Source organism: Podarcis vaucheri, assembly GCF_965113315.1.
Source record: "Podarcis vaucheri genome assembly, chromosome: 2".
Taxonomy (NCBI): Eukaryota; Metazoa; Chordata; class Lepidosauria; order Squamata; family Lacertidae; genus Podarcis; species Podarcis vaucheri.
In genome coordinates this window covers 33,991,771-34,018,402 of record NC_138760.1, presented here as the reverse complement: position 1 = coordinate 34,018,402, position 26,632 = coordinate 33,991,771, and the positions used below count along the sequence as shown (strand labels likewise).

Here is a 26,632-nt window from a genome sequence, read left to right as displayed (position 1 = left end):
ATTAATTGATTTTCAATGCATTCCTATGGGAAACCGTGCATCGCAAGACGAAAAACTCGCAAGAAGAAAAAACTTGCGGAACGAATTAATTTCGTCTTGCGAGGCACCACTGTATCTTCTTTGGGCTTGGGGGAGGGTCTCCTTGTGAGCCAGGAGGACTCTCCAGTAGGGCTTCGTTGAACCACTCAGCTGGGGGGGAGAGGGAAGCCTCCTGCCCCCCAACTGAGTAAGCTCTGGTGCCTCTCAGGTTCACGCAAGGTGGGGGGTGGGCTTCATGCAACCACCTGACCCTCATTGCGGAGTAGTTTAAAGAAGTCTCCTTCCCCACCTTTGGCTTCTGTGAGTATAATAATTTCCAGCTGTATAATAATCTCTGGCTGGAGATATATCGATATATTGCCCAGGCCTACTCTCCAGGGTGCTCCCAATATATGTGATTTCAGTTACATGCACAGAGGCCTGGAACATAACCCCCATGTAAATAGGGAATTGTCTGTATATTTTGTAATATTTGTTCATTTGTAGGTTTTTTAAAAAGTATTTTAAAACTGTAAATTACCTTGTGTGCCTTCACAGAATGATGGGATATAAATGCAATAAATAAATATATTTATGTCCTACATAGATTTTTCATATTTTATAATAGAATATTGATAAATGTAACTGATTAACTATACAGCCGTTCCTGCAGCTCTATAAATTATAATTTCATAGGGAACATTTATAACAGAAGAAGGGGGAAGCTAAAATTAATTTGCACTGTGCAGAGCTGTTGCTGTTTAACTTATGGTTAAACTTGAAATTTAACCATAAGTAGTGCCAGTTGGCAAATTTCATGCTGTCTTTCCCCTCAGCCTCCTTCCTGAATATAACAAAGACTCGCCTGTTAAGCCTTTTGGGGAAGCAAGAAGAAAATGTTTACACCATGAAAGAGTGGGTACGCCGAGAGGCATCAAACCTCAATGCCCTCCAAGAAGCAGGAACTTTCAGGTATACACAGAAGTTAAATCACTACACTTTTTCCAGCTCTAAAAAAGATAAGTCATTATCGAGGAAGCTCTTTGTACATACGTGTTTAGGATATTTTAAGTGTATATGGAGGGGGTGCTGATTTTACTTGCAACTATATCAAGTGCTGCTTCAGAGGGGTCCCCTGATCTCTGGGTGTGTTTGCAGGAGCCTAAAAAGCTGAGTTATTCTTTAGATCTCAGCTGTTCAGTACATTGCAGTGAGTGTAACTGGGTACAATACTGAAATCAAAAGCGTTCACTGGAAGCTATGTTAATATTTGGCTGTCTTTCAAAGGATTTGATTCCATTTTTGCTGGTACCATTAATCCTGGAAGTAAAATATGTATTTACTTTGCTTCAAAATAAAAGCACAAATAAACATAAACAACAACAAAAATACCTCCTCCCAACCAAACACATTTAAAAGGCTGTAGAATGTTAATCAGCTATCAGGGGATGATTAGCTGCTTGTGCTTAAAATAGTGCCCCTTCAGAGTTTGTGCGACCCCACAAACCTCTGTGTGTGACAGAGCTCCTCAGACATGTCTGCTCTAGTCACTTGTAGAGTCCGACAGTGGCTGTCTGCGGAAGCGCTTCCAGCAAAGAAGTTCCTTAACGGAAACGCGTCTCCTGGACTCACGACGTGACAGCTTCCGGCGAAGCATAGGTCTCCCTGCAGTTGCTTCTGACACCTCCCCGCTATTTTCGCTCGAAGTGTCTCTCACCCCTTTCTCTCCCCTTCTGCTTCCTGCCTGGGCTGCTGCGTGTCTCTCAGCATTACTGAGATCCTCCTCCAGAGACCCCGCGCTCCCCCTGCTGGTCCCTGCTTTGGCTGTTGACTCTCTCCCAGTCTCTGGGAGCCCTATCACTTCCCTTTCCTCCGATGTCAGTTCCCTGACATCCACCTCCCCTCCAGGGCCCCCCTCTCCCCCGCCCCTACTCTCTCCTCTGGGCGGTGAGGAGCTGAAACCCCTAAAAGAATCCTCTTCATCTTCCGACGTCTCGAACATTTCCCTCCATCGGTCTTCGTTCCGACTCGCTGAATCCTCCTCCACCTCGGAATCGGCGAACCCCTCCAACTCTTCTTCTTCGTCGGTGGTGGCGAAGTATTCCCTCCGGAACCTCGCCACTGGCTGGGGTTTCCGAGGGAATCTCTGATGAAAAGTTTCAATCAAAACCTCGTCATCTACATCCTCTGCCCTGACCCAGGTGTTTTCCGACTCCGGCTCCCCTTCCCACATTACCAAATACTCTACTTGCTCTCCCCTCCACCTGGAATCGAGAATCTCCGCTACATGGTAGCTGTGTTCTTTTTCCTCCATAGCTGGTCCCCTATTGACCCTCCCCTCTCTGTCCCCTATATACGGTGACAGCAATGATCTGTGGAACACTGGGTGTAACTTCATGTGGTTAGGTAACCGGAGTCTGAAAGCCACTGGGTTGACCTGTTGCGTGACTTCAAATGGGCCCAGCCTTTTGGGTCTTAACTTCTTACAACCTCCTTTAAATGGTAACCCTTGGGTGGACAACCACACCTGGTCCCCCACCCTAATGCTTTCTCCTTCCCTTCTGGTTTTGTCTGCCTGCCTCTTATATTCCTCCTTCGCCCTGTTTAAATTAAGTTGGAGCTGGCGATGGATCGCTTCCATTTCTTCAACGAACTGTTCTGCGGCTGGAACGCTCCAGTTCTCCCCCTCCCCCCCTGGGAAGGCTCGGGGATGACACCCGTGATTGGCCAAAAAAGGGCTCATTCCCGTGGACACGTTCTCCGCATTGTTATAGGCAAATTCTGCCAACGCCAGCTTCTCCACCCAATCATTCTCTCTGTCATTCACATAACACCTCAAATATTGCTGGAGGACACCATTAGCTCTTTCCGCCTGCCCGTTGGTTTCTGGATGGCGGGCAGTGGAAAAATTCACCTCTACATGCAATAAGCTCATGAGCTTCCTCCAGAACCTGGAAGTAAATTGTTTCCCTCGGTCCGAAACCACCCTCAAGGGGGCACCATGCAATCTAAACACATTTTCCACAAACAATTTAGCGGTTTCTTCTGCTGTGACCGCATGTGAGCAGGCTATAAAGTGGGCCATCTTGGTTAACAGGTCTACCACAACCATAATGGCTGTCTTCCCTTTGGACCTGGGCAGATCAGTCATAAAATCTATTGCCACTGCCTCCCATGGTCTTTCCGGCGTGGGTAGTGGTTCTAATAAACCTGCCGGTGCCCGCCTCTCCCCCTTGGCTCGTTGACATCGGTCACACCCTCTCACATACTCCCGCACATCTTCCCTGACCTTGGGCCACCAGAATTCCCTGGTAACCAGCCACATGGTTTTGTGTTGCCCAAAATGCCCTGCTGTGGGGCTATCGTGCAGTTGCTTGAGTACCTTTTCCCTCAATTCTCCTTCAGGTACGTATAACGCTCCCTTGTAGTACAACGCCCCGTTTCTCTCCTCAAAACCCCCGGGTTTGTCTCCCTCCCTCCTGAGACCCCTGAGTTTGTCCTGGGCATATTCATCCTGCACCGTTCCCTCTATCAGTTCCCTTAGCCCCACCAATGCCGCCCCACACACCCAGCGATCCTCGGGAATGACATGGGTCTCTTCGGGTGCACCCTCTCCCTCCAAATATTCAGGTTTGCGTGAGAGAGCGTCCGCCCTAACGTTCTCCGGGCCTGGTACGTAACAAATCTCAAAGTTAAATTTGGAGAACTCCTGGGCCCATCTCAACTGCCGTTGGTTGAGCACTCGCGCAGTTCTCCAATACTCTAGATTCTTATGGTCCGTGCGCACTTGCACCTTCTGTTGTGCACCAATTAGTAGGTGCCTCCATCTCCGGAAGGCCTCATAAATCGCAAGAAGTTCCCGGTCGTACACCGTGTAGTTTCTCTCAGATTTGTTCAGCTTTCGCGAAAAGAAGGCACACGGTCGCCACTCGGACCCCTCCTTCCCCGGCTGCAGAAGAAGCACCGCCCCTATGGCTCTGTCAGAAGCGTCTGTTTCGACCCTCAGCTTTTTTTGTAAATCCACATGTAGAAGTTGTTCGTCAGAGGCGAAGGCCTTTTTCAGTTCCTCAAACGCTCGCTCCGCCTCCCCCGTCCAAACAAACTTCTTTTTGCTGCTGAGACAGTCCGTGATGGGCGCCGTCAGGTGAGCGAAGTTTCGGATGAACTTACGATAAAAGTTTCCAAACCCTAGGAACCTCTGCACATCCTTCTTAGTCTTGGGGGTTTTCCATTCCAGCACCGCTTGAACCTTGCCGGGGTCCATGGCCAACCCCTTGTCTGACAAGCGGTACCCCAGGAATTCCACCTCATTGGTATGAAACTGACACTTCTCCAGTTTCACCCACAGTCTGTTGGCTTGCAGCCTGCTTAACACTTCTCTGACGTCTCTCACATGTTGCTCCTCATTCTCCGAATACACCAACACGTCATCTAAGAAGGCCACGCAATTCTTGTAGAGCAAAGGCCCCAGTACATGGTTCATAAAGGCTTGAAAACACGCGGAGCCTGCTTGTAATCCAAAAGGCATAACGAGATATTCAAATGCCCCCAAAGGGGTGAACATGGTGGTCTTCCATTCATCCCCTTTCCTTATACGTATCAGGTTGTACGCCCCCCTTAGGTCCAGCTTTGTAAAAATCTTTCCTTTTCGCACCCTGGTCAAAATATCATCAATCCTGGGCATAGGAAAAGCCACCGGCTCTGTCACTGCATTTAGGGCCCGAAAGTCACATACCAGTCTCGGCTTGTCCGTGTTCTTTTTATCCACAAAAAACACTGGGCTACCCCCCGCTGCCTTGGACTCTCTGATGAAGCCTCTCTTCAGGTTCTTGTCAATGAACGCTCGCAACTCCTGCATCTCCCTGTCTGACATGGCATACAACCTGCCTACAGGAAGCTGTGCTCCAGGGAGTAAATTGATCTGGCAATCAAAGGGCCTATGCGGGGGTAGTTGGTCAGCCTCCTTCTCGCTGAACACGTCGCTGAGATCAGCATACTGTGATGGCACCTTCCCCTTCTCCATCACTTCCGTCCCTGCTAGGGTGGCTTGGGCCCCTGCTGACCCCTTTTCCCCCCTGCAGTGTTCTAAGCAATGTGCGGAACCGAAAGAAACCACTCTTTGATGCCAGCCCACCAGCGGATCATGTAGGGCTAGCCAGCTCATTCCCAAAATAATGGGAGCGCCTCCCAAGGTGGCCACATTAAACGCTATCAGTTCTGTGTGCCTTGCCACCCTCATTATCATTGGGATGGTCTGCAAGCTGACGCCTCCTCCCAACAGTTCTCTGCCATCGATCGTGGTCACCTGCAGGGGGTTGCTTAAGGGGATAGTCTGTATCTGGTGTTCAGCAGCAAACTCCTTGCTCATGAAATTGCAGGAGCTGCCTGAGTCCAACAGCGCCTTTATTTTTAGGGGGTGTCCATTTTGCAACTCTAGCGACACTTCAATCACTAGAGCAGGTCGAGGAGCTTCTGGCACTGGCACTTGGGGAAGGGGCACTTTCACTGCTCTTTGGCCTGGCTGCAGTGCCCTGCTGGCAACCAGGCGTTGGCTTTTACCTGCTCCGTTTCTCCCTGCTCTTCCCCCTCAACAGTTCCCACCATCCCTTGCCATTCCTTCCTCTGGGGGCAGACTCTGGCAAAGTGGCCTGGCTGTTGGCAGAGATAGCATTTCCGGGGTCCCTTCCCCTCCTTCTTCGCCCCCTCACTGGGCTTTGAAAATGCGCGCGCGCGGGCTGTTCCGATTTCCATCGGCTCTGCCGGCGGGAAAGCTGGCTCAGGAATGTCTGGAATGCGTAACTCCTTCCAACGTTCCCCTCTCCCTTCCCGCCTCTCCAAGGCTCTTGCCTCCTGGCGCGCTCCAATGGTCAGCGCAGATTTGGTCAGCTGATCCATAGACACCGCCCTGGGGCTCCTGGCCAGCTCGTCTTTCACAGCTGAAGAAAGACCTTCTTCAAATAGCATCTGAATGGGTGCTGCCGCTAAATCCCACCCCAATCTGTGAATCAGCATGGTAAATTCAGTCCAGTACTCACGGACAGATCTGCTTCCCTGCTTGCAAGCCATTAGCTGTCTGCGCACTACCCCCTCCTCAATATCGCTGGAGAACATGATATCCATTGCGCGAAAGAATTTCATAGTGTCCTTCAGGATATCGTTGTGCGTTGCCATCAGGGGTCGAACCCAATCTCGCGCCCCCTTCTCAAGATGCCCAATTACGAAAGCAACTCGGGATTCCTCATCAGGGAACTCATCAAACTGCACATTCAGGGCATATTGCATTTCAGTCCTAAAGGCATGGTAATCCTTGGGGTCCCCCCCAAACTTCTGCACTAATCCTGGTACCTTTCTGGGGAACTGAGTGGTTCTCCCCTTCTTGTCTGCATCTTGAGCCCTCCTCTCCTCGAGCCTCGCCGTCTGCAGCGCAAGTTGGACCTCCAATGCTCGGTATCTGTCTTCCAAGCTTGGACCAGCTCCACCCCCTGCGGCTCCGGCTCCTGCTGGGTCGCTCATGATGCCTTCTCCTGCACAGGCAGCGTACAGAGTCTGTCGGACTGCTATCAGGGGATGATTAGCTGCTTGTGCTTAAAATAGTGCCCCTTCAGAGTTTGTGCGACCCCACAAACCTCTGTGTGTGACAGAGCTCCTCAGACATGTCTGCTCTAGTCACTTGTAGAGTCCGACAGTGGCTGTCTGCGGAAGCGCTTCCAGCAAAGAAGTTCCTTAACGGAAACGCGTCTCCTGGACTCACGACGTGACAGCTTCCGGCGAAGCATAGGTCTCCCTGCAGTTGCTTCTGACACCTCCCCGCTATTTTCGCTCGAAGTGTCTCTCACCCCTTTCTCTCCCCTTCTGCTTCCTGCCTGGGCTGCTGCGTGTCTCTCAGCATTACTGAGATCCTCCTCCAGAGACCCCGCGCTCCCCCTGCTGGTCCCTGCTTTGGCTGTTGACTCTCTCCCAGTCTCTGGGAGCCCTATCACTTCCCTTTCCTCCGATGTCAGTTCCCTGACATCAGCCAAAGGCCTGATTGAAGAGAAACATTTTTGCTAGGTGCCTGAAAACATATAATGAAAATGCCAGATGAACGTCCCTAGGGAGAGCATTCCACAAGCACTTTTCTCCATAACATTCTCCCTTGAGATGTTCAATCAGAATGTTCCTGAAGGAGTGTATGCCTTTCTTAATATTGGGTATTGCCGTTTTGTTTCCTTTACCCCTCTTGACACTTGCAGAGACACCCTGTGGAAGCGGGTCCAGAGTGTGGTGACTCCATTTATGGCCTATATTGTGTCTGTATTAGACAGTGACTGCAACTTGGACCTATTGGTTAGACCAACAACAGAAAAGTGTGTGAAAGCTCTGTGGCTATTCATCTTCAATGATCTCAAGCTGCTGGACATCCCTTACATTATGGGCCAGAACAAGTAAGTGGCATAAAGAAAGCCTGAATGGTTGCCAATGAATTGATGGCTTGCAAAAATGTGAATGGTGAATGTGATTTTGATTTCATGTGAGGGACTTATCTTGAAAGCTGTTTATTCAGTTAGCCAAAAACAACAACAACCCCCCCCCACGTGTCAGTTGTATGCCATGATGTTTTGGCAGCACATTTCTCAGTGGGCATGACTTACAAGCCAGATCTAGCTGCTGTTTTCCTCTCCTTAAAGGAATAATGTTGTGGTTATCAAATGCTTTTTTGAGCGCTCAAAACTCAAGGATTGGTAAACATAACTCTTTCCCTGCTTCTTTCTAAGTGCTGAAACAAAACATTGAGCTTCCTGCTTAGTAATGGGATATCTCTAGCTTGCTAACTTAATTTACCTGTGTCTTGCCCAGTTCCCAAACTGAGTCTATTCTGGTGCAGAGCTACTTTAAGAAATCAACAGGGGCTGGCAATGAAATGCCCTTCAGCTGGAAGATAAAAGATTATTTGGAAGATCTTTGGGTTCAAGCTCAATACATCCCTGGTAATGAAGGTGAGAATTCAGAGGGAACACACAGAGAATTACCAGTAGGAGGGATCCCGGATTGGCTTGTGTCTCTCCTCATGTGTAGATGAGCTTTCTACACATGCATCTATAACCTGGGAAAACTCTCTGACAAACATTTGTGAGGGGAGTATGGGGATGGTGTGGGAGAATGGCAGTATGTGAGGCTAGCCTCTACAGCTCTGTGGACCCCCTCAACACTTTCATTCCTTGAGGGGTTATTTGTCCCCTCCCATATGGAAATAGCCAGAAGCAGCTTGTTATGGCTTGAGGGGTCTTTCTAAAAATAATTTGGGTTACTGATGACTACTAAAAACATTGCTAAAATGAGACACAGTTCTGCCTCCTGCTCAAATCTTTGTCCAAACTTGGCATGCCAGGTTTTATATTAAAATAGATAGTTTAAAAATTCTAGGAGATTTAGCAGGGAATCTTGACCAGCCACTGTAAACAACAAAGCAGTCTCCAGTATTATGGGATATTGATTAGAAAATTATACAGCAACATGCTTTAATAAAGTAGCACTGGTGAGATGCTATCGTAATTAAAATTCTCATATAACTTAAATATTCCCATTCTACTGTTGTCCTACAGACAGATTTGTAAGGGTCTTTCAGAAGAAATCACTGGGGCAATATATTGCTGATCTCCCTGAGGAAGAGAGGGAGCACCTTTTTCACTGTTACGTCAGAGACTTCATCCTCCTGACAATGGGCATATCTTCTCATAAGGAGCTAAAGGTACCGTATTTTTCGCTCTATAACACGCACCATACCATAACACGCACGTAGTTTTTAGAGGAGGAAAACAAGAAAAAAAATATTCTAAACGAAATAGTGGATATATGATTTTTGTGGTTCATGCTGTGGCCACAGACATGTGATCTGACAGTAAGTTTGGAGTAGCCCAATGCAAAAATCCTGAGGATCCATGTGGATCCATGCTTTGTAACCACGGAGGAGGGAAGGAAGGGGAACCATGGATCCTCTGCTCACGACTGCAGCAGATCCCCCCCGCCACCCGCAGGCATTCGCTCCATAACACGCACAGACATTTCCCCTTACTTTCTAGGAGGAAAAAAGTGAGTGTTATGGTGCAAAAAATACGGTAAGTCCCGCAACATGAGACATCAAGATGCTTAGAACAGCGTGTGTGCCAGTTGTAATGCCCAGGAGTTGTGTGCTGTAGTGTTTGACTGAAACACATACTTCAGCAGCATATGGCTGGCATTTGATTATCACGAAAGTAGATGAATATCACACAGATATGGAATGTGATGGTGATTGCACACATTTGTTTTATCTGAATGAAGAAAATTCCAGACTTCTTGAAAGCTCATGTTATTAGATCTCAACAAGTAGGATTTTGATCCCACTTCCCTGTCCTAGCTGTTTCATGTTCAGTATTCTCTCACTGCATTAGCTCGGGGATCTTGAGGTGTAGCTACTTAAATACGCCTGCACATATAACCTCCTGTCCTGGATTTATCCCTTAGGATGACTTAAAAATGTGATTTCGACTTCCAACCCTTGGGGGTGTTTCTTTGGGTTGAAATCATTACAACACTAGAGGGGTTTCTTCCCCTTTACTTTCATTTTACAGTAGCATGGCAAGTAGATGAATGCACAAAATATCCCCTCCTACTTTATTTTGACTCTACCTTCAATCTACTGGAAAATTCCCTACGGTAGAAGTTTCTGACAAGTTGTTTCCCCAGTCAGGTGTTTCTTGGAATGACAGCAGCCTAAGCAAGGCATTTGCATCTAAAGAGGTTTAATGTCTGTCTTCTGTGTTCAGATGAGTTCACCAAAAATTAAACTTTGAAATGCGTTTTCAGGTAAACTAGCTCCAAAGTGTACACACCCAACTACTGTAAACAAAAGTAAGAAAAAGTCCTGCAGGTACATGTGGAGTGAGATACATTTTACCCTAGTAATACAGCATTTGTGATTGGAACAGTTTTCCTAAATGTGTTATAATTCTAAAGATAAAAGTCTCACCCACATAAGAATCTGTAGATATTACCGCACAAGATTTGCTTCCAGTGACATTGTTTTTCAATTTCTAGTTGCTGCAGACAGCTCTCTTATCATGTTTGGAGGAAATGAAGGCAGCTTCTTCCAATGCAGAAGAGAGGGTTCTGCCCCTCCCCTTTATCCATCTTTGTTACCGTCATTTTTCGAGTCGTCTGCAAAACCTTTCCAGGATTCTCACTGTGTACCCTGATGTGTCCAATGCTCTCACTGAACATGTTGAGAAAGGAGACAGCTTCTTACATCGCCAAATGGTAGGAATCATATTGGGTGGGTGGTAATATTTTAGTCCTACTAGAAAAAGTGTGTTTTTAAAATGTTAGGGGAAAGGATAATATCTTTTAAAGGCGATTGCTAAAAGTCACACAAGGCTTTAACATTTATGTGTCTTATTTGTTCTTTGATGCTCTGATAATTAGTCTCTTGTGTAAATATATACAATCAGCACAAACCACAGTCTCCTTATAAGTGCAGGAATTAGATTGATCTATGATAGGGAAAGCTTACAAATGAAGTAGGATTCCAATGAAAATTCCTTACTAAACAAGGTGTAAAAAAAATTATGTAAATTTAGCAAGTGAGGATTAAAATGCACATCTTAAAAAGAAAGAATAAAGGAATGTGTCTGTTCCATTTTGCCAAAAACCAAAAAACACACACCCCATAACAGAAAACAAAGTGGAAATGTGTTTCACCTTTTCTATTGATATAATCAGAAGGGAAGTCAGCTATGAACATTGCGGCTAATACAGAAGAGTCATGATCTGCTTATTGAGTTAGGAATGTGGATAGTCATAGTTCGGCTTCAGAGCAGGTTCTCACATTTTCCAGATTGGCAGTTGAATTATTTATTCTGCTTAATGAAAGGAGAAGAGTCATAACTTGCTTTCTCACACCCATTTTTAAAAAATGAAATAAATGTTACTATTATGTATTGTCCATGTCTGTATTAAAGCCCTGTTCATGCCTGATTGCTTAGGTTCTGGATGTACTTGCTGCAATTGCTTGCACTGAGATGTTGGAAGAAAAACTGTTGAACTGCAGATCTCAAACGTGGCTGCAGCAGGTGAAGAAGCTTCAAATGCCAATTGAACTTGTGTGTACAGCAAACTACATTCAAAGCAATGGGAGCCGATGTGACCATCTGCTCCAGGAACTCAGGTAGGTCACATGGACCAAACTGGAGGTAGAGGAAACACTGGAGAGTTGGACCCAGGTGCCATCATCAAAGACAGGCTGGCATCTGTGTTGAGGCAAACAGACTCAGCCATCCCATCCCCTGTAGTTGTGTATACAATGGTACTTCTGGATACAAATGGGATCCGTTCTGGATCCCTGTTTGCATCCTGAAGTGAACGTAACCTGCACCTGCGTGGGTTGCAATTCGGCGCATGCACGTGACGTCATTTTGACCGTCTGTGCATACGCAAGCGATGAAACCTGGAAGTAATGCGTTCTGTTACTTCTGCGTCGCCGCGGAGTGCAACTCGAAAGCGTTCAACCTGAAGCATATTTAACCCGAGGTATGACTGTACTTGCAAACACAATCTTCTTGCTTGGAATGAGCAACATGTGAATGTTCTTGTTTTTACTATGTATTTCATGTTTTTATCCTGTATTTTTATGCTGTGAACCACCCTGAGATCTTCAGATGAAGGGCGGCATAAAAAGTTAATAAATAAATAATAATAAATAAACTCCCTGCAAAACAAGGAGTTTATTTGGATTTTACTAGAGGACCTTAAATTAAGTCAACATGGATTTCTGAGCCAGGAAGATGTTTGGGAATGTTAGAGGACAGAACATGCAGAGAAATATTTTATTCAACATTCTGTGTCATCTTTCTACTCTGGTTTTCTTAGCTAAATATGAGATGCTAGATATGTTACAGGCGACTGGAAAGAGATTTTTGTTTTCTCTTAAGCCAAGTACAGTGGTACCTTGGTTCTCAAACTTAATCTGTTCCGGAAGTCTGTTCCAAAACCAAGGTGCGCTTTCCCACGGAAAGTAATGCAAAATGGATTAATCCGTTCCAGACTTTTAAAAACAACCCCTAAAACAGCAATTTAACGTGAATTTTGCTATCTGACAAGACCATTTCTGGGTTAGGGTTAGGGTAAGGATTAGAATTAGGGTCAGGGTCAGTGTTGTTTTATGTTTTCTTGTGATTTTGATTCATTTCTGGTTGGTTTGCTGGGGAGCGCCTGGCTGCCTTCAGGTGGTGCAGGGGCTCTCAGATGCAGCTTCCGTGCTGCCTCCACCTTCCCCAACCCCAGCAACTATTCAGCCTGGCTGCCTTCAAGTGGTGCAGGGCCCACCAACCTGTTGCTACTTGCACAAGAGCAGGAGCTGGATCGGGGCTGCTCAGCTGGGGAGGTGCAGGCTCCATCACACTTTCCATTGAGGGGTTCATGGCTTTATTCCCCTCAAGGGAGAAGTTTAAAGGAGCCCCCACCTCAGTATCAGAGCCCCTGCACCACCTGAAGGCAGCGGGGCTGAATAGTTGCTGGGGTCAGAGAAAGTGGAGGCAGCCTGGAAGCTGCATCTGAGAGCCCCTGCACCACCTGAAGGCAGCCAGGTGCTCCCCAGCTGAGCTGCCCGATCCGACTCTTACTTGTGTGCAAGCAAGAGCAGGGTGGGGATCTCTCAGCTGGGAAGAGAGGCTTCGCGCTGCCTATCAGAGCAGCCCTGCTCCCGCTCCTACTTGCTGCAAGCAAGAGCAGGCTGGGTGGTGGTGGCGGCGGCGACATCCCTTACCTGCTCACTTGCCACCCGGCCCAGCCTTCCCTCACTCAGTGCCGGGACTGCTGGAGGAGTGGGTGGTTGTTGTGGTGGCAGCTGCCTACTCACTTGCAGTGCCACTTGAGTGTGGCACTCAAAATGGAACTTATACTCAGAACGGATCATGTTTGGCTTCAAAAAAAAGTTTGAAAACTGGAAAATTCATTTCCGGGTTTGAAGCATTCAGGTTCCAAGTAGTTCAAGAACTAAGCTGTTCGAAAACCAAGGTACCACTCTATAGAATGAATGAATGAATCTTTATTTGCATCAGCCATTGGCCATAGCAATAAAACAACAATACAATAATGTAAAGATTTGGTTGCCAACGCCAAGAATCTAAAATGCGGATGTATATAAAACATAAAATGGCCCCAAAATAGTCTCAGCACATTGGGTTGAAAAACTAATAAAAGAATTAAAACAGGTCCAGGTCTAGGACACACTACCCAGTCAAAGTAGCCCTGAGTTTCAGAGCCTGCACTATAAAGATTGCCACCCCACGTGAAATTTGGGGATTTGCGTCCACAAGAAGCGATTTCAAACAGTCTTCCTTAGATGTAATGGTGGACGGGATCAGGAGGAGGAGCTTAGGTCTTATTAGCTCATAAATAGGGCAATGGAAAAAGAAGTGTATGAAGTCCTCTACTTCATTCATTGTGCATGGACATAAACGCTGAGTAATAGGGGTCTTAGAGTAGATCCCCTGCAGGAAGGCCGTGGGTATAGAATGGAAACGGGCCATAGTAAATGCTCTTCTCAAATTGGGCTCCGTCAGGTCTATCAAGTAGTTGGCAAGTGATCTTACCACTTTCACTTTAGGGAGCCACATGGAGAGGCGGGCTGTGGAGGACTGTGCCCGGTCCATGGCTTCGTCTCTTGTAAGAATCCAGGCCCGGATTTTATGTTGGTGCCAAGATGACAGCGTGTCGAGGTCTGGGACGGAGTAGTGTGCAGTAATAGTCTCCATGGCCTTGGACCATTTGTTGGTTTGAGAACAAGTTAAAAAGGCTTGCCTAGCTAGTAGGGAACCTGGGGCATTGATTAATTTACAGTAAAAACTAATGATTCTAATGTGGGCTCTCGCAACAATGGAGGGGAGGCCCAGTTCTGTTCTCAACTGTGCAGCAACCGAGCCCTTGGGGAGACCCAGTATCTTTCGTGCAAAAGAGTTTTGCAGAATCTCCAGCCGTTGTAGTGTTTTTAAATTCCACCCCCAGATTTCAACCCCATACAGTAACATTGGGAGGACTTTGCTGATAAAAGCTTTTCTGATTGGTGGAACCAACTGGCCGCCTTTTGCATAGAAGAATTTCTCCAAGGCTTTGATGGTTCTGCGGGCAGCCAGGATGGTCATATTTAGGTGAGCTGACCAGCTAAGCCCATGCTGAAAAGTGATACCCAAATACTTGAATGCTGAACAGTATTCAATAGAGTGGCCCTCAAAATTCCAGAAAGGCTTCCGAGTTTTCTTGCCAAAAGTAAGAATTTTGGTTTTGGCGAAATTGATTTTGAGGGAGTTGGTATCACAATATGTCATGAGCCCTCTGAGCATGTTGTTTAAGCCCTGCTTGGTTAAAGACAGTATCACCATGTCGTCCGCATAGAGTAATATGGGGATCTTGAGCTGTTGTAAAGAGGGGGCAGATTGATTTAGGGCCTTCATGGTTGTAACGATGTCATTGATGTAGAAATTGAATAGAAAAGGGGCCAAGAGGCAGCCCTGTTTGACCCCTTTATTCAGAGGGAAAGGATCAGATAGAGCACCCAGAGGGCCGAATTTTACTCTGGCCGATATGTCATTATGAATTTCCATAAGAAGGTGGAGGAGTCTCTTATCTATGTTAGTGTAACTAAGCTTCTGCCACAGCCTATCTCTGGGGATGGAGTCAAAAGCGGAGGTCAGGTCCACAAAAGCCGCGTGCAGTTTGCAGTTGAACCTGTTTAGGTATTTATCAATCAGGGTAAATAGAACAAGACATTGGCCAGATGTGCTGTGACCTTTACGGAAGCCAGCCTGTTCCGGGTGGAATAGCTTTGTTTCTTCAGCCCACTCGATTAATTTCTCTAGCAAGAATCTAGAGTAGACCTTGTATGATATATCTAGCAGGCTGATAGGACGATAGTTACGCGGATCTTGTGGGTCCCCCTTTTTATGTATTGGGATGACTATGCTCTGTTTCCAATTAGGTGGAATCTTAAGAGTAGCATTAATAGTGGTAAAGAGAGATGCTAAAATAGGGGCCCACCACGTCTGGTTCGATAAGAATACCTCAGGTGGTATCATATCCTCCCCCGGGGATTTATCCCCTGAGAGCGTGCTGATTAGTTGTATACATCTCTCTGGGGAGACTGGCTCCCAGGGGGGCAAGGCAGATGCTGGAAGAGTGGAGACAACATTTACTTCGGGATCTGGGGCGGAATACAGCTGAGCAAAGTGAGAGTGCCAACTGGCTGCTGTAATGTTATTAGCGATGAATGAGGGGGGTCTTAAACCTGCATTAATTAAATTCCAGAATTTCTTGTCGTCACGGGTTTTAATGGCCACTGACAGTGCCGTCCAGCGTTCTTTCGCAAAGAGCAATTTCTTATGATGGAGCAGCTTCTTGTAGTATGAACGGAATTGGGCTAACTCCCTGATTTTGCTCTGGGTGCTGTCTGATTTCATATCAGACTGAAGAAATCTAAGCCTACTTCTGCACTGTTTGCATTCTTGGTCGAACCAAGTTTGATTCTTCCAGGTTAGAATTGCACGGGCAGGTTTCGTAAGTGAAGGAAGCAAGAAGGCTAGAATTTGCTGGAAAGTTGAGAAATGGTTCACAGTCATTGTTAACAGCTGAGCTTTCAGGGCTAGGATCTCAGGGGAATTTAGGAGGACTTTTATGTCTTGCTCCAGATAGAAATCCCACTTCTTACGTCCGGGAGCTAAGATCAGTGGATCCTGGGGGTGGAGTGAGCTGGGAAGCCCCAGCTATGTGTGGAGGAAGGAGATGGCGATTGGAAGGTGGTCACTTTCGGTTCTGTTGAACACATTGAAACAATATGCCTTATCATTAAATGCCGAGGAGGACCAGATGTAGTCTATAACGCTTGCCCCTCTAGATCCTAGAAAAGTATAGAATCCCCCGGACCAGTCTTTGGGTGTGCCATGCAAGCTGTGCAGCCCGTAGTTTATGGTAAACTCCAGCAGTATGATGCCAGCCCTATTAATGGTCTTATCATGTGAATTCCACGTAGGAAACCACTCCTCTTCTATGAATAATTGCGACTTATCGGTGAATGAGCTTATATCTGCTCCGATTCTGGCATTAAAGTCCCCCATTATAAGGATCTCTGACTTTGGAAATTCAGCCACAGATTTATTGAGGATAAATCTTAAATCCTCCCAAAGCTGACTTGAATGAGAAGAGGAGTAGGTAGATGGATTGTACAAGTTTACACATATGAAGTCCCCAATCGGGCTGTTAGTGATATGTAAAGTTTGAATGCAATTACTCTCTAACCAAAAGAGAGGAGAGATATTAAGTTGAAGCTCCTGCGAGACAAATGTTACCAGGCCTCCACTAGGGCGCCCAAACAAATGTGTTTTGGTCGCAGGAATCACAAAGGCGTCATAGCCCGGTAGGGAAGGGGGGGGTGACGTCTCTAAGCACCAGGTCTCTTATATACCCAAAATCTGGAATTTCGCTAAGAACTCTTTCATATCCCCGCCATCCTGTTTGGACGTCCATCCTGCCACATTCCAGGATAGCACATTAAAGCAGTTTGAGGGGGGACTATGTGCTAGTCAGTTACTCTGGTTGCTGGTGGGAGAAGCATTGCCAAGGGTCTGAGACAGCGCCAGGCGTGATGCAGCGACTCTATAGACCATTAATTCCCAGTATTAAACCAACAATTTGGGAGATTACTGGCCAAGCGGTGTAGCGTGGGTTATCAGCACCCGGGGCAAGGCAAGTAATTTGCGCCCCCTAACCCCTAACCTGCCGCTGCTGCCAGCTTCTTCTTGCTGCTGCCTGGTCTGGTCTGGTGTGGTTCTCTCCTGCGCTCAGTGCTGCGCTGGGCGGCCACTGCACTGTCCCTGCCCCAGATAGTCCCTCGCTCTCTCCCCGCACTGCACGCCTGGCACCCACCCCCTCCACAGTGGGTGGCAACCCAGCGGCTCAGATCGGATTCGCACAGCCAGGTAGTGAGAGAGAGTGAGTGAGCCAGGTAGGGGCAGAGAGCTGTGAGTGCGAGTGCGCCCCCCAGATGTTGCGCCTGGTGCAGCCGCCCCCCCCTGCACCCCCCACGCTACGCCACTGTACTGGCCAAAGCCTTTTGCTTTCTTTCCTTATAAACTCTTGATACAAGATCTTATTTAAGGAGTTCTAATGGGTAGAACTATGTGAGATTGCCAGTAACCTTGATTAATATTCAAGTTTATGTTTTGATTTCCTGTGCCTCATTTGGTTTTTATGCCTCCTTTGCTAGAAAGCCTATCCTGATACACTAAATGATTATTACATTGGCCTGCCTCTCTCCTCAATAAATCTCACTTACAATCTGTAGATTCCACCTGTTTCAGTAGCAGAATTTATTTGCTGTTGAATTGTAGGTGAACTGTAATTCCACCTCATCCACCTGCAATTTCTATCCAGGCTCCATCTTCCTCAAAAATGGTCACACGTTTTCTCAAGTTGCTGTTTTTGCACAAACATTCTTTTGAAGAGCTGGGCAGGTTGTCTAACTCTGGATTTCCTCCACAACACAGGAACCAATGGAATAGGATTTTCTCACTGTCCCTCTTTGTGGAACATGTGCTCCTTGGAGTAGAAATTCCAGAGGTGAAGAACCTGGTAAAAAAGTTCACCTCACGCCTTGGAGAAGTAAGAATTCTATTCTCACTTGGTGCAAAGCATCTCTTTATTGTACTAAGGAAGTAAGCAACCAAAGGTACTTTCTATCACCTTTGGTGGACGTGCCCGAAGATTAAGGCTTTCTGGGAAATGATATATAATGAAATGAAAAAGGTACTTAAGTGTACTTTCCCTAAGAAACCAGAGGCCTTTCTCTTGGGCATTAGTAACCAATTGGTGTCGAAGAAAGATAGAAACTTTTTTATGTACGCTACTACAGCAGCAAGAATACTTGTCTCAAAACATTGGAAGACTCAAGAACTACCCACCTTGGAAGAATGGCAGATGAAGGTAATAGACTATATGACATTGGCTGAAATGACTGACAGAATCCGTGAACAGGGGAAAGAGACGGCAGATGAAGACTGGAATAAATTCACAACTTATCTTAAGAAATACTATAAAATTAATGAATGCTAAAATGTTGAGGTTCTTGAAAAGGAGATTACAGCGACCAAAGATTAAGTAAAAGAAAAGAACCAATAAAGAACTAAATTTGTTAAAAATCTAATTTAGGACTTGCTGAAATATTTTTTGGAATTGGGATGTAGAAAGGGGAGGTTTGGGGGAGTCAGAGAAAAGAAGTTTATGAAAAAAGGAGATGAACGTATACATGTTTGTTCTGTCTTTTTATTTGTGTGTATTGTCTATAAAAAAGTTGTAAAACCAATAATTTTTTTTTAAAAAAGGAAGTAAGCAACATCCTTTTTATTTTATTTTTTTAACACAGAGCATCAACATCATCGAAAATTCAAGAAGGCAAATAACATAAAACATGAGAATTGTTGTATCGAAACCAGTATTAAAAGCATTCGACACAAAGACCATAACAGAGCAGTGTTATTGTAGTTACTGTGGTGATAAGTGTTTAGAACCGAGTGGAACAGGATAGTTTTATCTGTATGTTCCTATACTTTTAAACTGCACTTTTGGAATGTGATACTATTGCTTTTCTTCTTTTTAGTGTTTTCAAGGGGATTCAGACATTAAAACCCATAACACATTCTGTAAAGTCATGAATATCCTATGTCTGTGCAAGGAGGATGCCAGTTCAGTGTTTTGCAGGTAATGCCTTTGGGATGAGCCCATTCCATTTTATGAGAGTGCCTTTTTGGTTCCCCTTGGATCCTGGAATTGGTGGCAGGCTATGTAATCCTGCACTCATTATGATTAGGAAGGGGAGAGAAATGCCACTACCAAGCCCAAATGACCTCAGTAGTGCAAATTCTCAGGCATCCCTGTAAGCAGTGGTTCAAGTCCCTTCATGCTCACGTCATTCTTGGAACATAGTGCACAAAGGGAAAAAATGAGAGTCCTCTTAACACAGTACTCATATAGCTCCCTGTGCAGGGCTTACAGACCTGCTGTGAGGTAGTGGCTCACCAAACAGGGCAGAGTACACGGGAGAAGGGGTAATATGGCCCCATGCACCTTGTGCATGCTTAGTAAAAAAACTAGTCATGACAGAGGTAAAAGAGCAAGGACTAGTTTCTTAATCGCTCAGCCACAGCAACAGACAGGTGTTGGGTATGTTGTGAGGCATTTGCCTTTTGCTCCCACCCCCAGCTTCGGTGCCCACACATGGATGCCATGGATGGATGCCAAGAGGGCAGGGACTGCAGGAGGAGCCACTGGCGGAGGAACAGGGGTGTGGGGGAGTGCACTGCCCCCAGCGACACGATCCCGGTGGTGTGCCATCGCGGCTGCTGCTCCCCCCTGCACTGGGCGCCACTCCCCCACAGGCGGTGCATCACGCCCCCGGGACACACGCCACCCCTCTGGAACGCATGCCAGCCATGCCCCCGCCTTCTCTCCACCCCACCCCCTGCCAGAGCTTGAAGCTCTGCTGGTGGGAGGAGCTTTAGACAGATGGAACACCATACATTTTATATTTAAGAGTACAATCCCATGATTGTTTGTATGTTTTGGAACATGCTGTATAGACTGCATGGACCAACCCACCCTTTTGGCTCTTTCTTCCCCTTGGCTACTAACATCTGCCTAGTAGCATTCCTGCAGACCTCCCATTCCTCACTTCCTTCCTTCCCACCCTGCTGTAACAGCCTCAGACATGTCAGCAGCAGCACCCATCCCTCTTGTGTGCCTTGAGACCTGCCAACTCATAGTCAAAGGAGCACTTGGTGTGCAGGCATCTTGGGTAGGACGCCAGTAACTGCAAAATATATAGGCACTTATGATGACTCAAGAACAGCAATGGAACAGTCAAAGAATTTCATGTAGCTCCTAAGCCTGTTTCCTTGTTGCTGACCTGGGCAGTGGGCTATAATTAAATATACATTAAACCCACATACATGTTTGTGTTATATTCACAGTTATGGTTTGAGGCCATGTCCAATTTGTTTGGAAGATCCTAGGGAGCCAGTCCACCTTCCTTGTGATCATGTGTATTGTCATCATTGCATAAAACAACGGCTGGTACCAGGAGAGATGCGCTGTCCATTTTGCAATGTTGAATTACCAGATGACTTTTCTCCCAAAGTATCTGAGGAGATCCGGTAATGCCTTATTGATTGATTGATTGATTGATTGATTGGATTGATTGCATTTATATCCCACAGCAGTTGGTAGTTCTGGTGATAATTTCAGCTTCTGGCCCTTAATTTCTGAGGATTTAATCATTCCCTCTATTATCAATGTTTGTTGGAGAGGGGACGATCTTTGGGAAGCTAAAGTGGCATAATTCACACACAACAAGGTGAAATTTACAGGTTCAGGGGTACCCCAAGTTTTGCAAAAGTACATAAAACCTTTAGAAAAATGCCTTAAGGAGCAACCCTTCAAAACATAGCAATGTGTAATGAAATGGTGTATCCTGCAAGAAGGCATGGCTAGTTGGATTGACCCCTAAACTTGACCTTATTTGTAGGTCCTGCTTATAACACTGTTGGCCAGGCATTTTTTAGCATTGCTCACAAACTATGTGATGCAAGTTCTGCAGTCAATTAGATAAGTAATTCTCCCCAATTCTCTTCCACCACCACAGTGTTGCCATTGAAAAAATGACCCAGTTCCGCAAGTGTTGCAATCGTTTTTTCATAGAGCTGGTTTCTACTATGTGTTTCAAAGACAATGAGCCCCCAGAAGAAGCTGTGATCCAAGAGCTGCTGAACCTCCTCTTTGTTCACAAGCCGCTTTTGAAAGGTATGTTCATGTGCTCCCAGCAATTTGCCCTTCCCTGAACGTATTGACTTCTTCATGTCTCTGTACCATATTTCATTATTTCTTTAGATTCAAATAATGACAGTGTGTACACAAAAACTCTATCCCCCTTTAACGACGTGGTGGATAAAACTCCTGTAATCCGTTCTGTGGTGCTAAAGTTGCTTCTAAAATACAGGTAAGGAACTTTTATCTGGGACATGCAATTTGGGGGCAATATACCCTGCTTCTCCTTCAGTGTTCACCCCACTGATACCTGCTCTGATTTCATTGATGTCTTAGTGGTCCTCATATGAGTTCAGCTATTGCTGTTCTGAAACTCTGAATGCTCTCTCCCTTAGCCCTGTTGTGCAACATCATCTGAATGCATACTTCTGACAGTGGAGGTCTCCTTTCATTTTTAGAATAGAGAAGCATGTGCCTTGTTCATTAATAAGGGGAGGTTTCTCTTTTTCTATAGTTTCAATGATGTGAAAGTCCATGTTCAAAAATATTTATCAGAAGCAGAATCAATATGCAACCTAGACAAAGAAGACAAGACAGTACTGTACATGCTGTTTGCCAGCTGCCTTGAGGTAAGTATATTTGCCCCATAACTTTTCAAGGTACCTCCAGATGTTTTGAACTTCCAGACCTGTGCCGTGCTCCCTGTATACTTTCAGTTTCTTTTTGCTTTGCCAAAGTCTTAGGTTGTGTGGCTCTTCAGAAACAGACATGCAGTATCTGTAAGGCCAGCTCTGCCTGTATACATTTACAGTAGAGCAACTGATTAGACTAGATTTTTTTGGCTATCTGGTCTAATAAATTGCAGTGGTCCATTGTCTTCTGTGGAAAAATGAGAAGCAGCTACAGTAAGAAAAATGAATGAACAGGCTGCTGTGCCTCATTGTGACTAAGTGAGTTCTGCTTGAGGAGTATTTGGAAAAATGTGACATGCTTCTTAGTACTTAAGGCTCATGTGGCCCTTTCCCCCACTTAAGTGAAACTTGAATAAAGAACAATTAGGAAAACCTTCCCTTCCTAATTAACCAAACTGGTTAAAGAAGGGTAAAAGCAAAGCCTCTGAAAGTGAAGCCATTCCTTAGAGCCTTCAATATAGGCATGACAAAGTCAAATAAAGCCTTTCCTCCTCCCAGGAAGGGAAGGGGTTGTGATCGGGAGACGATTCCTGCGTCATGCAGGGGGCGCTCCGCCCCCTGCTTCAACTCCAGGGCTGGCGTGCCACGCCCCTCCCCGGTTGGGCACCCAATAGGGAAGCTTGGCGGGGGCGTGGCTTGCTGCTCAAACGCAGCCGCGCCAGCCATCCCCACCATTGTACACACATTTTCTTTGAGTCACCCACCCTCCACTCTCTTTAGATTAGCTGTTCCTGAGACTTTGCTATGGACCTCTGGTTGGTCGCCCTGTTTAACCAGGGGGCCTGGTAGGAGTTTTTTCCAATTGGCTAAATTGGCCTGGCCTCTTGGTTTTTTTCGCCTACCTCGTAGCAACCGTCACAACTTTCATGGTATTTGGCGGTTACGCATTGGAATGTGTTGTTGGTGTTTCGGGGGGCAAGGTGTGGCCATCGCCTTCCCCAACAATTTTGGGTATTCCGCTAAAGGAATCCGGCGGTCGTGGATCCTGTCTGATGCCCGTGTGGCGGGGGGCCATGGCACGACCCTCGGTGACATCAGGAAGAGAGCCTATAGTTGGATTAGCATCAACAGGCTTCCCCTACTGGTGGTTAACCCCTCCTCAGGCTCACCCCTCTACGAGTGGGTGGAGTCTAATGTTCCGTGGTCCAATGCCTAAGTCAGTACCTTCTCACATGCTGTAATCAATAATGTTGTGGCCTTTACCTTACCCATTAACCTTACATTCTGTGTCCACGTGTCTTTATTCCCCAAGCGGGGATCGGGTCCTCAAATCACAATTATGTCCACCCAGCCAAGGTTTCAAATGCCTCTGCAAATTCTGCCTTCTGAAGTGGATGACTAGGGTCTCTTAAGATTCTCCCTACAATACTAAGGGCTTATCCACACCTCCATTTGTCACTTTCCCCTGGGAAAACCCACAGTTTAGTGTTGAATCAGAACCAACAGCAACTGAGTTTTGTGCAGATTGCTGTTTGTTCAGATTTAGGGCTAAAGAGCTGGTTTTCCATGGCAAGGCAAAGGCAGAACATCTTGGATTTGTGCCTACAAAGCATGGGACAAACAGAAAACTGTTTGGACCTGTACTTTCTAGGCATGGGACAAGGGGAAATGTGGAAAAGCCCTGAGCACTTTATTTTCTAGCAGTGTCAATGCACACAGTAATAAGAAATGCTTCGTTCAATAGATTTAACAAAGATTGGTATGGTGAGCAATGGTGAGCAATAACTGGAAAACATTATGTTTCATTTTTCAGGATTCTATGTATGAGAAATTGGGAGTCTCCTCAGAGAAAAGCAAGGCAAACTGCCTGAGAGAAGATGGACACTTCCTAACAAACTACATAAAACAAAGCAGGAGCAGCCATGAAACCTCTCAAAAAGTCACCATTGAGTACTTGCAGGGAGTGGCTCACATCCGCCTGTGTATAGATAGGGCTGCACAGCTGCTCTTTGAACTTTATGGAACTTCAGGTAAGTGGGATTCTGTTAAACCGGAATAAAATATGTACCAAATAACTGGTGTATGAAAGAGTTCCTGCCACTAGATGCATTACAGGATGGGTTTATCCTCTGTGTCCATATTTAACAGGGGGGGGGGGAAATACTGGTTCTGTGCTTCTGTAGTTGTCTTTTTCCTACCAGTAGATTTGTACTCTCTTTTGAATGCAAAGCTTTGTATTATATTTGTTATTCTCAGTGCTTCTGAAAGTGTTGGGTCAAGGTAAAGGACCCCTGGAAGGTTGAATCCAGTTAAAGACGACTATGGGATGCGGCGTACTCTGCTTTCAGGCCAAGGGAGCCACCGTTTGTATGCAGACAGACTTCCGGGTCATGTAGCAAGCATGACTAAACCGCTTCTGGCACAACGGAGCACCGTGATGGAAGCCAGAGCGCACAGAAACATAATTCGGAAGCATTTTCCTTTTTCCTTTCTCTCTCCAGCTAGTAGTCAAGAAACAGAGAAGCAACACTACCTGCAAAAAGTGAAGCAGTTCTGCAGTCAGATTCAAAATGACTGGTACCGAGTTTACCTTATCCGCACACTTACTAAACAACATGGGATGGAGTTCACACAGAGACTTTCTAATGAGTCTGAGTTTAACTGGATATTTCCAGCAGAAATAATTCAACAGGTAGTACAGCTCTTTCTTGAGCACTTACCATCTTATTAATTCTTGGGCAGTAGTTTGGATAAAGTAGAAATGGTCAAATGGTGTGTATGTTAAGGGGGATTTATTTTTTTAAACGAATGTGTTTTGCTTAGGCTGAGAATGTGATGACTTGCCCAGAGAGGGTAGTGATTAAATGGAATCAAGGTATGACAAGGGCATCTTTCAGAGATGCTTTTAAGTATAGTGAATTCTGTTTTGTACCAAAGAGTTCATACTGAATGACCCATGGATCCTATCATAGTGATATGATATTCATACAATTTGCTTTGATGTTTGCATATTTCTTATCTATGGTTTGTTAGGGGTTTTACACATTGCTATAATAGAACAGCAGAGTCCCTTTCTCTCCTCTCAGCTTTCTTCCACCCCCCAACCTCATGCCCTCTTTTATTTTTTTTAAGCAACAGTGTTTTCATGTCTGATATTCAGTTGTATCACATGCTATACAGTGTTTAGGCTTTAAACAACTGACTTTTTGTGCTCTGTGCCTCAGAAATCTCACTCCAGTCTGATTGATCAGTTCCTGGTACATGGCAAGAACTATAAAGTGGTGCGTGATGCTTTGGGAAAAGCAGTGATAAAATGCCAGGTGGATGGCATTGCAGCAGCCTTGAAGGTACAGCTATTTAATTCTGGCCAAAACAGCTCTTCCATAGTGACCTAAAGAGGACTGTCTCTTATTTTGTAGCATTTAGGATTTCATGTGCTTCTGGTGATTTTCCATTCCTTCCTTCCTTCTAGATCTGGGCTGTATTAAAGTGGTTTTCGTACTTATCTTTAAATTGTCCCAAGCTGTATTCTGATACTCTCTCCCAGGGCTTATCAGGTTGCAAACCTTTATTGCATTGACTGGAATGTTAAGACTAGCAAATAGGATCTGAGCTTCAGTGTACTCCATGTCATACTAGAAACATTGACTCTACTATAAAATCATTATTAGTGGCTGATTTTCTTCACAGTGCCATTTCATAGTGTGCTTTTATATATTGTGTTCCATATTGGGGTGGGGCTACCTATAGGGAGAAATTTGGCAAACTGAAATATGTTTGCTATAGCTGATAGGACCTTATTGACTACCAAATTGGAAGTTTCAGGAAACCTTTTACAAAAGGTGTGCCTTTTGTTTCCTTTTTGGCCACACATATATATTCTAAAGATATATTTGGACCGGTGCACTTTAAAAAATATTTGTGATCTGCTACTTTTTTGTTTTCTGCAATGCCCAACAGTAATATCCATGACTGCTGCTAGCTAAAGATGTAAGTTTTACTCTTGGTAATCTCTCTTTCTTGCCTTCTTCTCCTCTCCACATTCTGATTTCAGGAGAGTAATAGCTCCAAGTCTTCCCAGGCTGTTCATTTTCTCTTGGCTGTCTTCAGAGAGTTCACATCTCTGTATGGATGCAAGGAGCCAAGTCTTCATCCGAAACAGAAGGTAAATGCCTTTGTCTTGGTGCCAGTTTGCATATTGCCTTGTGCACAAGTGCTGCTTCCTTAGGAGAGAGGAAGATTTAGGATATCAATTATAGAACTGAGCAAAGGCTGTCGTTTTCCCCAAATTTCATTTGAAAATCCATTGAGGTGAGTCTAGTTGACAAATCTCAACTTACTTTTTGTAAAATAATTTTCTTCTTATTTCAGCAACGTGATGTTATCAAGGAGTTCATCCAGAGCTCCAACGTTCTTCCTTCTCCAGAGCTGGAGAGATTTGCAGAATCTCTGATGGATAACTATCCCCCCTCACTGGCACTGAGCCCCCAAGATTCCAGCCGCAAGAGGGTAGTGATTGAAATGGCAATTCACACTGCTGCTGTCTTGCTGTCTGGCCAGAATCGAATCCTTGAACCTCTAAGGAATCTGGCATTCTCACCTCATATCATGCAGGTAAAGTAGTGAATGTTCCGTTTTCCTTTGCAATTCCCATCAGTTCCTGCACTCATTACTGTTTTACCTGCATTTCCTGTTTGTCTGCCATCACACAGAAACAGTCCTCTCCTGCATGCAAGCATAACACACTTTAGCACATGGCAAAAGACTTCAATTGAAGATCTTAATGCATGAGTAGGAGGACACTGCATATTATTCTAGTTCCACTTTGATATTCTCCTTCTCCCCTTCCAGGGTGCTTTTCTGCCAACAATGCCAGAAGACTTACTGGCTCAGGCTGTGAGATGGGAAGGAGCAGCAGGACTTCGATTTTATTGTAAGTACCATGCTCAAGCTTGGGAGCAGTCTAGAGAGCTATTTTCCCCCAGTGGTGTCTTGTCCCCCGAAAACAGTGGAAATAATCCAGGGAATGATGGGGTTTGCTTCCATATATTACTCTCCTGTCAAATTACTGTGTCGTATCTCTCCATTTAGGCACAAAGACATATGGTTAAGTGTCAGTGGGTGGTACCCAATTCACTCAATCTTTTAGTGCAAGGATTTCC

General features: G+C 45.5%; 1 protein-coding gene across 1 annotated transcript in view; it reads left to right on the top strand.

Annotated features, from left to right (window-relative positions):
- The window catches only part of LOC309525586 (E3 ubiquitin-protein ligase RNF213-like), a 98,452-nt gene that overhangs the window by 55,565 nt on the left and 16,255 nt on the right, over window positions 1-26,632 (top strand). Inside the window, exons 30-47 of the mRNA XM_082210933.1 lie at window positions 855-990; window positions 7,251-7,442; window positions 7,855-7,994; window positions 8,601-8,746; window positions 10,075-10,293; window positions 11,019-11,200; window positions 17,568-17,682; window positions 18,677-18,777; window positions 20,046-20,228; window positions 20,717-20,874; window positions 20,962-21,070; window positions 21,353-21,467; window positions 23,284-23,500; window positions 23,972-24,162; window positions 24,695-24,817; window positions 25,525-25,635; window positions 25,842-26,084; window positions 26,322-26,403. Coding sequence (XP_082067059.1) covers window positions 855-990; window positions 7,251-7,442; window positions 7,855-7,994; window positions 8,601-8,746; window positions 10,075-10,293; window positions 11,019-11,200; window positions 17,568-17,682; window positions 18,677-18,777; window positions 20,046-20,228; window positions 20,717-20,874; window positions 20,962-21,070; window positions 21,353-21,467; window positions 23,284-23,500; window positions 23,972-24,162; window positions 24,695-24,817; window positions 25,525-25,635; window positions 25,842-26,084; window positions 26,322-26,403 — 2,763 coding nt within the window. The remainder of the gene's footprint in view (window positions 1-854; window positions 991-7,250; window positions 7,443-7,854; window positions 7,995-8,600; window positions 8,747-10,074; window positions 10,294-11,018; window positions 11,201-17,567; window positions 17,683-18,676; window positions 18,778-20,045; window positions 20,229-20,716; window positions 20,875-20,961; window positions 21,071-21,352; window positions 21,468-23,283; window positions 23,501-23,971; window positions 24,163-24,694; window positions 24,818-25,524; window positions 25,636-25,841; window positions 26,085-26,321; window positions 26,404-26,632) is intronic.